Genomic DNA, 13,768 nt, shown 5'->3' on the forward strand with positions numbered 1-13,768 from the left:
GACTGCGCCCGGTGCCTGACAGCCCTCTCTCCGACCTCCCTCAGTTCTCTTACCACAATTTCGATCGGAGCCGACACGACGACGACGACATCCGGGGCTGCGCAGTGCTCGACCTGGCCTCCCTGCAGTGGGTGGCCATGCAGTGCGAGTCGCAGCTGGACTGGATCTGCAAGATCCCTCGAGGTTGGGTGGGGTGGCGCTGGGGAACCCGGAGGGGACGAAGGGCTGCGGGTGGGGGCGGCCTAGGAGAGGGTCTCCTTTCCGTGCAGCATCCCTGTCCTGTTTATCCCCTTAGGCACCGACGTGCGGGAGCCCGACATCAGTCCGCAGGGTGAGAACCCATTTCACCGTGCTTCCCATGGCGCCCAGGAGAGGGGAAGGGGCGTCACCTCAGGCAGGGCTTGGCCGGGACATAACGCAAGAGGTTAGGGGTTTGAGTGGAGAGAATGGGAATCGGGGCTCCTGCAGCCCTGTGGACATCTGTCTCGAAGGAGAGGCAAGCTTGGGCCTGGACACCGCTGTGCCTGCCCCAGATCCAGTGGGCCGACAGGCCCACCTGCCGCCTGCCCGGGACCCTCCTGCCCCTTCTCCACTGAGCTAGCTGGCAACCCCAACCTGGCCACCACCCCGCGGGCGCTGTTCCTCAGGCCCGCAGGAGTGGCTGCGTTTCCAGGAGGCTGAGTACAAGTTCTTCGAGCACCACTCCACGTGGGCACAGGCGCAGCTCATCTGCACGTGGTTCCAGGCAGAGCTGGCCTCTGTGCACAGCCAGGCCGAGCTGGACTTCCTGGGGCACAACCTGCAGAAGGTGGGCACGTGAGCGAGCAGGGAGCTGTGGGCAGGGGAAGGACAGGCCCGGGGGCAGTGGAGAGGCCCTGCCAAACCTCCCCTGCCCGTCTGGCTCCCCCAGTTTTCCAGGGGCCAGGAGCAGCACTGGTGGATCGGCCTGCACACCTCAGAGAACGAGGGGCGGTTCAGGTAGGAACCCTCCCAGCAGCAGGTGTGGAGGTCCTGCAGCCGCTCCAAGCTGAACACCTCCCAGCAGCACCCGGGAGGCCTGAATGGCCAGCGCAACTCTAGACAGGAGCTGGGGAAGGGACAGCACACAAGCAGCGAGACCTGCACTTGGGTCCGGTTCTGGCACTCAGTGGCTGTGTGGCCTTGAGCAAATGACAGCCTTTCTGCGCCTTCGTTTTCTCATCTAAAAATGAGAATAATGAGCACACTGTTGCCCTTGCCCCTGCCCTGGGATTCTTAGACTTCTTTTCTAGTTAAAGAAATGAGTGCTCAAGGAGGGCTGGGTCTTACCTGGAGGCACCAGGCCCTTGGATTCCCAGCTGCACTGAGCTCAATAGCCCCATTCTCAACCTATGGCCAGTGAACCCCCGGACTTGGGCCATTCCCTGCCCCCCTTCTGTGGCCTTCATTGCTGTACACAGGGGCATTTGGGTCCCAGGTCAAGGCTGGAGTCACCTCCTGCTTGGTGCCATTGCAGGTGGACAGATGGTTCCATTATAAACTTCATCTCCTGGGCACCTGGCAAACCTCGGCTCATCGGCAAGGATAAGAAGTGTGTGTACATGACGGCCAGCCGAGGTGAGGGCAAGGTGGGGGCAGGAGCCCATCAGTGGGCCGGCACGGCAGCAGTGAGGTGTGCCTGCACAGAGGCCATCAGGCCCAACCCAAGAATGGCTAGACCCAGAAAGGGGAGAGCCTGTTCCTTGGACTGGCAACCATAGAGGACTTGAGTCCAGAGCTGGACCCAGGGCCTGGAGCCCCAGTCCTGCCTCCTTCCAGGGCAGGAGGTGAGGTTGCTAAGCCCTGCTCTGTGCTGGGAGTGACTGTCCTCTTTCTGCAGAGGACTGGGGGGACCAGAGGTGCCTGACCGCCTTGCCCTACATCTGCAAGCGCAGCAATAGCACCAGAGAGGCACAGGCCCCAGACCTGCCACCCACGGCCCTGGGGGGCTGCCCCCCTGGCTGGAATCAGTTCCTCAACAAGGTAGGTGTGGGGGGTGGGGCTTCAAGAGAGGCAGGGGAGAGGATGTGAACATGAGAAGGCCAGACCTCAGGAGTCTTGGCCCTTTGGCACCGTCAAAGTCATGACCTCTTACCCATACCCACCAACCTCTCTCCTACTTGACCCCAATGCCAGGGCTAGACTCCTTGGAAAATAATTCAGTATAGAAGCACCTTCTAATTCAGCAGGTAATGAGGTTGTCCACATAGTTTTATGATCAGTGGTCACAAAATATTTGGTAATGAGCTCTTATTAGTAAAACAAAATGTTTGACATAAACTATGTGTGTGTATATTATGTGTGTAAGTGCATATATATATTTACTTCTATGCTAATGTGACTACATTATATACAGTAAACTGCGCAGGAACAAAGCAATAGGAAGCATGAGTTTAAGACTTAAAAATAGCATTTTAAGTTTTAAAAGTTTTCCTTGCCTAGTGGTATGAAAGAATGTGCTCACTCAAAAATTATCAGTTATAATTATTACTATTTAAATAATTTTTATAAGAGCAAGGTGACTGCATATACTTCATTATTTTTAAAATGCATTGACACTGTGATTTGTGACTTTGCAGCTCTTGTTTGAAGTTCAAATGATTTTAAAACATGCATTTAATGGTTGTTGTCAGTTAAAAAGTTGCCTCACAAAAACAAATAGGTCAAAATGAAAAAAGTTCCTCCACCTTTGGCTGGGCCTTCTAAGTCACTCTCTCCATTTTTCATTGCTTCAGCCAATTAAACAAAAGTTTTTGTTTAAAAATTGGCTAGTAAATTTCTGCATATTAAACTGATTTGCCTCATAAAAGAATCAGAAGACTCGATCAAAAGGGTGTTAAAAAAAAGTCTTTGGAAGATTTTTTTTTTTAAAGCAACATTTAGAAAATTACTTTCCCAACTCTTCTGAGTGTGCAGGAAAGTTTGGGGCAATACAATTAATCAGAATGTATGTGCTTCTAAACATGTCTTCAAAATGTTCCCTCTGGAATGTGAGTTTCTTCCAAAAGTGGTTACTTTCATACCCATGGGCTAATTTATGAGACCTGATTTAGGCCTTCACTGTTTTTACCTAGTGGCTAAAAAAGTTTCTCCCAGGAAGAGAAGGGTGCTGGTCCCCCATTACCTGTGCACTTCAGTCCATGCTTTCTTTGCAGGACACTGTACGGCCATTTAGCCCAATTATGAGGTTCGATCAGTTAACACTAGAGAATATAATCCATAAATCTTTGTCACACATTGGAGTGCGGCCAGCCTCTTGGTGTCATGGTGCTCTTACACTTTCCAGAATATTCAAGCAGATATTCTGTCTTTTCTGCCTTAAAAAAAAAAAAAAAACTAAGGCACTGTGTATTGTTAAAACTTTGGAAAAAACAGAACGTAAAACTTACCCATACTCCCCAGAGAGAACCACCATCACTATCTTTACTCCACTTTGTTCCTTTTCCCACATAACTGAGATCATACTAAATGATATAGTTTCATATCCAGCTTTTCTTTCTTAGTATGATATTTTGGGCATTTTCTCATGTCATTAAAATTTTCCAAAAATTTATACTCATGGCTTCTAGCACCTAATATAAAACAGTAAATTTTATATGTGTAATTGGTTACTTTCTTAATGCGTCATCCTCACAATGATGACAGTTACTCTCTGTCGCCAGCCTTTGGTGTTTGCGAGGCAGTGTGCCTCTTCATACCTTCCCACAGGCACCTTGCAGCCTCGCTGTGTCCTCCCTTGCATCCCTGCAGCATCTGGCTGTAGGTAAAACATGTAAGGGTTTGCCTCTCCCACTAGTTCCAAGCTACTGGAGTGCGGGGCCCCTGGCACCCGACATAGTTAATACACTTGCGCATGGTAGGGAGGCCCCGAGTGTTTGCTGGACCCAACGGAATACCTCCTCCCTTAGCTGTTGCTTTTTGCTGGTCCTGATGTGACCTCGCCGCTCCTAATTTTATGACTAATTTTACTAGTTATTTAAAGAAGGCCTTAGAATGGCTCTGAAGTACTTCTGTAAATCAGGTATATGGGCTTTGTAACAAACCTCCAAAAAACTGTGGCATTGTTTCTGGATTTACAACTTTCTATCCCAAATCTGACATTTGTATCAGTAAGCTGGGGCGAGGTGTAATCATTAATAGTAAGAGCTTTCACTTAAGCACACACTCTGTGTCATGCACTATTCTCTTTACTCCTTAAAATGACCCCCAAAGACAGGTATTTTCATTGCCGTTTTATAGAAAAGTTGAGGCCAGAAAAGTTAAGTCTGATCTGGAATCTGACCTGTACCTCCCCCTCCCTGCTTTGTGCCTCCAAAGCTTCTTTACATTCTTTTCCCCCCATCATACTCTCTCTGCACAGAAAATTATTGGATATCACTCATTTTCGAACTAAGAGTCTTCCCTTGATAAAAGATTTCCCATACAGGATTCTTTTAACTTTATGGAAGTAATGAAGGTGGGAAAAGAAAAAATAAGAGTTAGAAGCTGCTGCCTAACAAAGATCCTTCAGAAATAAAGATAAAAATATTCTAGAAATGAACATTGAGTTCAAAAGGCAAAATAACAGATTTCAGACAACACTCAGGAAGGTGTTTAGCTGAAAGCGAGACAGACCTTGTCCCCATGGGAGGCCCAGGTGCTACTGTCATGGGTAATAGTCTTCAGTGGCCCAAAGAAATCCTCCCACTTAAAAAATTCTCCAGAGCATGGGCAAGAGTGTGAGTTTGCTGTGCAGGAGCCTTGCTCAGGGAGACCCAGATGTCCCTGTTCTGATTTGCTCTCACAGTCCCCAGAGCCTCCCAGGGCCTGCTGCTGAGGGGTGTGCAGCAGAATTTCAGGGCTTGTGAGACAGTGAGGCAGAGCTGGACATCACGCCTCCCCCTCCACCCCGCAGTGTTTCCGCATCCAGGGCCAGGAGCCCCAGGACCAGGTGAAGTGGTCAGAGGCACAGTTCTCCTGTGAACAGCAAGAGGCCCAACTGGCCACCATTGCGAACCCCTTAGAACAAGGTAGGGCCAGCCCATGGGGAGGCCCCAGTATCCTCTACCACAGCCCCCCAAAATGGCGAGAGCAGAGCAGGCAGGGGGCTGTGCTGTTGCTCACAATTCTCTCTCCTGTAGCATTCATCACAGCCAGCCTGCCCAATGTGACCTTTGACCTTTGGATTGGCCTCCATGCCTCGCAGAGGGACTTCCAATGGGTGGAGCAGGAGTCTCTGCTGTACACCAACTGGGCCCCTGGGGAGCCCTCTGGCCCCAGCCCTGCTCCCAGCGGCAACATACCAGTGAGGAATGCCCTCCCTGCTCTCCCCTCCGCTCCCACTGCCCTGGCCTGCAGCCCTTGCCTTCACCCCCAGGGTCCCTGCCTCTTCCAGCCTCTTTGCTCATAGTGCAGGCTTTTGGGGCCAGAGCATGGAGGGGCAGCCGCTGGGGCTCCCCTGAGCAGCTCCTTTCCCCTAGACCAGCTGTGCGGTGGTCCTGCACAGCCCCTCAGCTCACTTCACGGGCCGCTGGGATGATCGGAGCTGCTTGGAGGAGACGCATGGCTTTATCTGCCAAAAGGGCACAGGTAGGTGTCACCCATGAATTGGGCAACCCCAGCACTGGCATAGATGCTGTAGGCGATGCCAAGAGTAATGAAACATGGTCTTGACCTCAGGGGGCCCCAGGGTCACTCGCAGAGTCTGGTATCTGCTTAGGAAGCAGATGGGCAGAAAGGCAAGGTACCCATCAGAGGGAAAGGCAGGGGGTCTCAGGTCTCAGGAGGAAGGTTTGGGGGTGTGAAGATCTGACCAGGGAGACCTAACCACTGAGCAGATGTTTTATGGGGGGCTGAGGTGCCTGCAGCTCCATGCACATGTGCCTCTGCCCTGGGTCCCTGGCATAGGACTAGACCAAGGCTCCAGCTTGCTTATCTGATTATTGGGCAGATATATTATTAATAGCATTGGCTAACACTGACTGAGCCTTAGTCTGCACCAAGCACTGCCCAGTGGAGCCCAAGTCTCTGCCTGATGTCTGGCACTTCCCTGGCCTCAGGCCTGGGAATGGGATGAGGGAAGCAGAGGCTGGCCTGAGCCCTGCCCCCTTCCCTGTAGACCCTTCCCTGAGCCCATCCCCAGCAGCGTCGCCTCCAGCCCCAGGCACTGAGCTCTCCTACCTCAACGGCACCTTCCGGCTGCTGCAGAAGCCGCTGCGCTGGCCCGACGCCCTCCTGCTGTGTGAGAGCCGCAATGCCAGCCTGGCCCACGTGCCTGACCCCTACACCCAGGCCTTCCTCACGCAGGCTGCCCGAGGGCTGCGCACACCACTCTGGATTGGGCTGGCCAGTGGGGAGGTGGGTTCCAGCACTCATCCCGGCCCCTTATGGGGCCCACTCCCCTGATCTCCCCCTTGTTTCCTGTTAGCCCCCTGCCTTCCTGCCTCTCTCCCACCCTTACGGCCCTTGTACCCAGGGCTCCCGTCGATACTCCTGGGTCTCAGAGGAGCCACTGAGCTACGTGAGCTGGCAGGATGGGGAGCCCCAGCAGGCCGGGGGCTGTGCCTATGTGGATGTGGATGGGGCCTGGCGCACCACCAGCTGTGACACCAAGTTGCAGGGGGCAGTGTGTGGAGTGAACAGTGGTGAGTACCCACCCACTGGGGCTGAGGAGGAGGTAAGGTGCAGGCCATCCCAGAAGGACTCTGGGCCACTTTCTCAATCCTGCATCCCCACAGGGCCCCCTCCTCCCCGAAGAATAGGCTACCGTGGCAGCTGTCCCCAGGGCCTGGCCGACTCTGCGTGGATTCCCTTCCGGGAGCACTGTTACTCCTTCCACATGGAGCTGCTGTTGGGCCACAAGGAGGCGCTGCAGCGCTGCCAGAGAGGTGGGCCAGGGCAGGCTAGGCCCTGTGTGGCGACTGCTCTCCAGGACACATAGGCCCTGTGAATGCAGCCCCATGCTACACTCGACTGTAGGCTGCACTCCCACATAACTGCTCCTTACGGGCCAGTACATGGAGACCATGTGACATCACATGTATGTAACCCCTGCCACATACCTGCACACACACACGTGCATACACACATGCATGGGCTCTGTAACATCCTCTACTCAGGCTACCAAAGAAGAGGGCTGGGGCCTCTCTGGGGGTCTCTGCTTCCCCCAGGAGACCTGTCGGCCCTGACGTGGGCCCCTTGTGTCCAGCGGGTGGGGCAGTCCTGTCCATTCTGGATGAGATGGAGAACGTGTTTGTCTGGGAGCACCTGCAGAGCTCTGAGGGCCAGAGTCGGGGCGCCTGGCTGGGCATGAACTTCAACCCCAAAGGTGGGTACCCTGTGGATGGGATCAGGAGCGTAAGGCCTCAGGCTGTAGGGGAGACGCCCCCCACCAGGGCTTGTGTGGTGAGGACTCGCGGACTACAGAGCTGGCTACAGAGCTGGCTCCTGCCCAGGCCTCTTCTTGGTCCTGCTCTGCTTTGTCTCCCCCGCCCCACACTCCCTCAGCGCCTTCTTTCCCACAGGAGGCACCCTGGTCTGGCAGGACAACACAGCTGTGAACTACTCCAACTGGGGGCCCCCTGGCCTGGGCCCCAGCATGCTGAGCCACAACAGCTGCTACTGGATCCAGAGCAGCAATGGGCTGTGGCGGCCCGGGGCCTGCGCGAACACCACCATGGGAGTCGTCTGCAAGCTCCCGCGAGGTGAGGGCGTTGGGCGCACTGCTCAGCCTCCTCCGCCCCTGCTCAGCGAGAGCTTGGGCAGGGCCAGGGGCTGCTCCTCCTCCTGCAGGTGATACGGGGGTGGGGGGCACACGAACAGACAGGCTGGGGGCTGCCGGGCCCACCCCTATGATGAATCGGTTTGTAAGATGGACTGGCCCTTCCTAAAAATTTCCAAACTAGACAGCAAACCCATCACTTTGTATTGTTGAGGGTACAGACAGGGTTCAAACCCCAGTCAAACCACGTGCTGTGTGACTATGGGTAAGTTACCTAAACTCTGGGCCTTCAGCTTTCTCATATATGAAAAGTGGGTGATAATAGCACCTGTGAGATGAAGTGAGCTAATAACATGGCACTCATCAAGAGCTCTGTATGTGTTCCTTGTGGTTGTTACTACTGCACGACTAATGGTCCTGCTCTTCCCTGCAGCTGAGGAGAGCAGCTTCTCCCCGTCAGGTGAGCAGAAGGCGAGGCTGAGGCCAGCCCTCCCCCTCTGTCCCTGGGAGGGGTGGGGTGGGGCAGCTGCCAGGGGTGGGGCGGTGGGGGTGGCTCCTCAGCCAGGCACCTCCTGCCGCAGCCGCGCTCCCCGAGAACCCAGCGGCCCTGGTGGTGGTGCTGACAGCCGTGCTGCTGCTCCTGGCCCTGCTGACCGCGGCCTTGGTCCTCTACCGGCGGCGACGGAGCGCTGAGCGAGGGGCCTTCGAGGGCGCCAGGTACAGCCGCAGCGCCTCTGGGCCCAGCGAGGCCACTGAGAAGAACATTCTGGTGTCTGACATGGAAATGAATGAGCAGCAGGAGTAGAGCTAAGGGCGTGGGCAGGGCCGGACCAGGAGGAGCTGGGGAGGATGGGCCCTGGGTCAGCCGGAGCCCCCCAGCTATCAGGCCAGCCGGCCTATGGAGGGGTGTCCTTGAAGCCACTGTTAGGATCTGGGGCTGGGCAAGGCCTGGGCTGGTGAGGACTGGGCCGAACCCAGCTGGGTGCAGTGTGGCGTTTCCCTTTTGGGGGGGCCTAAGGTCTTGTCACCTGGGCCTGAGTCCCCTGCGGCGACCAGAGGCAGGATGGGAGCCTCTTTCTTCCTCTTTCCCTGCAAGCCCCCTGCCCAGGCCGGCTGCCCAGGCTCCAGGACCCCCTTCCCATTGCAGAGCCTGAGGGGCCTCCCCCGAGCCCTCACCCAGCGCCTCTTGCTTCTCTCCCTCCCGCCTGGCAGCCTCAGCTCTGAGCATCTTGCCCATCTCCCCTCCCTGTGTCTCACCCAGCCCTTCCTTCTGAGCCAGGGTCCCACTGTTGGGGGAGCCCTCTTGCTCTCAGTCGGGGTGAGCTGAGGGGGCTGAGCGTCTGTCACTTCTGTGCTTGCTGGGGTGGCCTCGGGCATGGCACGAGGGGCCTGGGTGGAGCCTGAGAACCAGTGCAGCCCCGTGGTGTCAGCTGGGCTGGAGACAGGACTGGGGAGAGACACCTGCCCTCCTGGGGGTGACCAGGCTAGGTTCAGGTGTCATCTCCTGCTGGTTGGGGGAGAGCTCTGTCTCTAAAGAGTCCCCTGTGGGGACCAAAATAAGTTCCCTACCATGTCCAGCTCCTGGCTCTGGTTTAGAGAGAGAGAGAGGAGGGGGTTGCCGGAGTGCAGGGGGCCCCAGAGAAGCAGGGGTCGGGGGCAGCTCCAGGCGCCCGCCCTCCAGGCAGTGCAGAGGGACAGCACCCCGGCTCCCGGAGTGGCCTCATGCAGGGCAGCCGACCCAGTGCCTTTCCACGAGGCCGAATCCCAGCCCGGTGGGAGCCTACGGCCAGTCCTGGCGCCACTGCGCAGGACAATGTGAACACAGACTCGAAGACGTGGTCCCTTTTTTGTAGTTCTTAAATTTTTTTAATGTGCCATTATTGTTTAAAAAAAAGAGAAAAGCAAAGCAAACAAATAAAACATCTTTGAGAAGCTTGAGAGAGAAGGTTCCTCCTTCGTCCCATTGTGAGCCCTGTTCCCCCTAGCGCCTCAGCGGTGATTTTGGAATTCACTTACTGTGCTTTCTCTGCAGCCTGTGGTTACCCTGTCTCTGGGCCCCACAGAGATACTCGCACTCCCACCTCTTGCCTTCCTGGGCCTGCTCACTTTTTCTCCGTTCTTGGGGATCTGTCTGTGGGCGAGAGCGTGAGAGCCCCCCAACAGCTGTGAGCACAGGCACCTTAGCTCACTTTTCCACCTGTGAAATGGGAGAACAGGACCCACCTCCTCCGGTTGCTTTACAGATGTCTGAGGATGACATGAGATCATCTGTGCAGAGCTAGAACAGAGCCTGTGGGCTCAGACAGCGAGTGCCTGTGGATGCTTGCTGTCAGTGTTATTTCTGGGCTGCTGCTCCCAGGGGAACATTCAAGGTGCCCAGGCCGGCCCTGAGTGGGGGTTCCACATCACCATCCTTCCATGGCAGCCATCATACCTGCCTTTGAGCTGGGAGAAAGAGTCCATTTGTCCTTGGGGAGCTGGGCTCAGACACCACCTGGAAGCAGTGGAGTTGATCCCAAGACCGCCTTCCTGCCCTCCCACCTGCCTGCACTTACCCACTCTTTCATTCCTGATATATGAGCTGGAGATAGAGCAGCGAACAAAGGCCCTGCCACCAGAGGACAGCCAGCTATGCCAGGTCGTGGGCGAAGTGCCATGAGGGGTCCAAAGCAGCCAAGGGGAGGGCGTTAGTTTGGACTGGGTGGTTGGGGAGGGACTTGCCAGGGGAAGTGAGAGGACAGTGGAGGGGCGGGAGTGAGCAGGCCCCTGGCCCTGGGGCGTTGGGGGGATTAGCAAGTGCAAGGGGTCCCTGGTGCTTCAGAGACCAAGCAGGGAGGCCAGGCTGGCGGGCGTGTGGGGAGGGGCATGCAGGGCCCTGACTGCTCCAGACCTTGAAGGCAGGGTAGGAACCGGATGTCCCTTTAAGTAGAGCGGGAGCCAGTGGGAATGGCTGATCTGATCCACCTTCTGAGATGGTGGTTTGGATCAGGACTCAGCAGTGGTCAGATTCTGTGCGTGCGTGTGTGTTCTGTTCGTGCTACTTTTCTGAACAAGTCATACTGTCCTGGGTTTCGAAGCCTCACAATGTAAGAGTCACACTGACAAGTCCAAAGCAGGATAATGGGTGCCATTTCCCGAGTCGGAGCCCCAGGGAGGGCTTAGCAGCTGCTTCTCTGGAGTCCACAGCTGAAGCTGAGCCCAGACCCTCCTCCCTTCTCTGCAACCCTAAGAGCGGTTCCTGCCAGGCAGCAGCAGGACCTGGGGAGGGGGCTGCTCACATCGGGGAGGGAGCCCTGTCCCACCGGGAGGTCGTTAGTCATTCATCCACTTCTCCCAATTGAGGAACAGCTCCGTGTAAGTGCCCTGCCATTGGCCACAACACAGATTGCATGAGCAGGCTTCAGGGAGCCATCCTGGGGCGGGCGCCCCCTGGGAAGCCTGCAGCTGATCCCTGCCCCCTGAGAAAGAGAAGCAAGGGGTGAAGGCAGGGCCGTAGCTTCTGAGGGGGAAGGGGAAGTGACCCAAATGCGCAATGCTGCTTGGGGGCAGAGGCCGGGGAGCGCCCCGAGGCTGGATCACTCCAGAAACACCTGTCCTCACTCTTCTCTCCTCCCCTGGGTGGCTCCCGTCCTCCCCAGAGCCCTGTGCAAAAGCATTTCAGACAGCTTCCCCGGGGGTTCCCCACAGCCCTTGTTCTAAGCCTTTCTGTTTGGGGGCTCTGCCTGCCCAGGGGAGGGTAAGGGAACGCCCAGTGATCTCTGCGACTCTGTCAGGACAGGAGGAAGGCTCTGGGCCGGGGGCTCTTTGCCTCTGGCTCCAGGACGTGCTGTGTCTGGAAGACTACATGGCAGACCTTTATTTCTGCTCATTCAATTCAGTAAGCCTGAAGGACCTCCTGTACATTCCATCTTCGCTGGTTGGGGGATGCCCTGGGACACATCCTGGCAGGCCTAGGCAAAGAGCACTTTATGCCAGGCACTGAGCCCAGCCTTCACTTGCAGGGCCAAACCGGCTCAGCTCTGGCCACCAGGATGTTCAGTGACCAGTGAATCCATGAATGAATGGGAGAATGGGGCCACTCTCCAGAGAAAGGTGTCAGGTCTTTCACAGCTCTTCCTGTCAAGCGAGATGGCCTCCTTCCAGGTGTCCTGGCAGAGCTGGCCTGGCCCAGTGGGCAGCGCCATGGGGCCTCAGGGGTGAGGAGCCAGCCAGCCACACCACATGGCAATCTTGGAACGGAGCTCTCGGGCTCTGCCAAGCTGCCTTGCGCACTAGGACTCGAGTCTTTTGCAGGAAGCAGGGAAGGAATTGCATCTTCAGGGAGGACCACCAGAAAGGAAGGCAGGGAGAGGGAGGAAGGAGGGAAAGGAGACAGGAGGTAAGGAGGGCCTCAAGAGGACCGGCCTGAGACGAAAGTGCCCAATGATTCAGGCCGTTGTCTTTGGGGCCAGGGCTGCCAAGAGGCCCCCAGAAAAGGCTGACTTCCATCTTGACTCTCACCAGAATCTGTAGTACTTCAGCTGCATATTTCAATCCTTCCTCATCCAGAAAAGCAGGCAAGGGGCCAGCACCAGATAAAGAACAGGAGCAAAGCAGCAAGCAGACATTTTCCCCTTGAAATGGATATGTTGTTGGTCATCAATGCAAAAAATTGACTATCTTCTGGTATCAGTGAATGGCAGAAATTTAGTTTTAGCCATTTCAGGGAAATGCTGGTCAATTTAGGTTTTCTAAATTAGTTGGCATTTTCTCCTTTCCTCCCTGGCCATCCATCAGGGTGTGTTCCTGCCAGTCTTGCAGAGACACCTTCTGCTGCTCTTCTGTATCTCTCTCTCTGGGACTTGGGAAACTTCTGGATGGTGTCTTTCCCCAGATTGGGGCTGCTGAGGACTCCAGACCCTGCCTCAGCCATGCTGTTCCTCCATGACGATGAAAATTATAAAACTATTTATGTCCTATTCCAACTGCATGCCATGAATTACTTGTGTTCTTCTTTCAACACACTGTGAGATAGGTGTTACTGCCCCCCGTTCAAAGATGGGGAAATGGAAACACAAAGGGGGGAAGGGCTTACCATGCCCCCTCTTCTCCACCCTCCTTGCTCCATGAAAAGTGCTGGGGGTGGGCAGCAAGCACCAGGGAGCCCCCGGCAATCTTGCGGTCAGGCCCTGAGACTCAAGAACTTTGTCCTGGCCTATTATCTCTGCGGAGACTTTCAGAAGCCAGTTTTGAGTTTAAGGGCTAAGAATGACCTCTTTGCTGTTCTTCCCTTCCAAGGCGGTGGAGGCAGGATGGCTGGGTGGCTTGGGCTGGGGTTGGATGGTGGGATACAATGTGCAGAATTGCATAGAATGCATAGAAATGAGGTGGGACTCAACTGATTATCAGACATTGACACATATTTTAAAGCTCACATTTGCTTCCCCCACCAAGCTGACACCCGGAGACACTGTGGCAACAGGTGCTGTCCCCAGCCTCCTACTGTTGGCTCTTCTAGATCCCACTCTCATCATCTCACCAGTGTGGGTTGGGAGCTTTTGGTAGCTCCCTGCTGCCTGCAGGTGGACCCTCAGCAACTTAACCTGGCCCCCCGGCTCACCTGCCCACCGACCATGCTCTGGCGAGGGGCCTCACCACCCAGCGCCTGTGTGTGCTCCTGCCTGCCCTTCTCTCCCCATCTTTCAAGGCCCTGCTGACCCTGTGGTGGTGACCACCTATTCCCCTGACTTCTGGAGCTGGTTAAGGATGTTACCCTTTCTCTCAGGCAGTCTAGGACCATGGCCTTGGACTGACTTTACCCAGTAAACTTGGGTACATTGCTTAACTTCCCAAGGTTAGGTTTTGTGATGGTTAATTTGATGTGTCAACTTGTCTGGGTTTATGGGTGCCTAGACAGCTGATTAAACATTAGTTCTGGATGGGTCTGTGACGGTGTTCTGCGAAGAGATTAGCATTTCGATTGGTAGACTGAGTAAAGAATATTACCTCCCCAGTGTGGGTGGGCATCATCCAAGGGCCTGAATGGAACAAAAAGGTAGAGGAAGAGTGAAC

The 13,768-nt window shown here is 55.4% G+C and overlaps 1 protein-coding gene across 2 annotated transcripts in view; it reads left to right on the plus strand.

The window, feature by feature from the left end:
• The window catches only part of MRC2 (mannose receptor C-type 2), a 52,885-nt gene extending 43,230 nt beyond the window's left edge, over positions 1–9,655 (plus strand). The window contains exons 15-30 of one of the 2 annotated variants that reach the window (XM_073235740.1): positions 45–183; positions 296–331; positions 648–808; positions 911–978; positions 1,496–1,596; positions 1,859–2,001; positions 4,913–5,027; positions 5,139–5,302; positions 5,478–5,586; positions 6,116–6,354; positions 6,473–6,638; positions 6,735–6,884; positions 7,205–7,324; positions 7,521–7,700; positions 8,151–8,177; positions 8,299–9,655. In XM_073235740.1, the coding sequence (XP_073091841.1) occupies positions 45–183; positions 296–331; positions 648–808; positions 911–978; positions 1,496–1,596; positions 1,859–2,001; positions 4,913–5,027; positions 5,139–5,302; positions 5,478–5,586; positions 6,116–6,354; positions 6,473–6,638; positions 6,735–6,884; positions 7,205–7,324; positions 7,521–7,700; positions 8,151–8,177; positions 8,299–8,522 (2,142 nt within the window). In that variant the 3' untranslated portion in view covers positions 8,523–9,655. Of the gene's footprint in view, positions 1–44; positions 184–295; positions 332–647; positions 809–910; positions 979–1,495; positions 1,597–1,858; positions 2,002–4,912; positions 5,028–5,138; positions 5,303–5,477; positions 5,587–6,115; positions 6,355–6,472; positions 6,642–6,734; positions 6,885–7,204; positions 7,325–7,520; positions 7,701–8,150; positions 8,178–8,298 lie in introns of both variants that reach the window. The other variant, XM_036997427.2, reaches the window with a different exon arrangement.
• The last annotated feature ends 4,113 nt before the right edge of the window (positions 9,656–13,768 follow it).

The sequence above is a fragment of the Manis javanica genome, chromosome 4 (assembly GCF_040802235.1).
Source record: "Manis javanica isolate MJ-LG chromosome 4, MJ_LKY, whole genome shotgun sequence".
Taxonomy (NCBI): domain Eukaryota; kingdom Metazoa; phylum Chordata; class Mammalia; order Pholidota; family Manidae; genus Manis; species Manis javanica.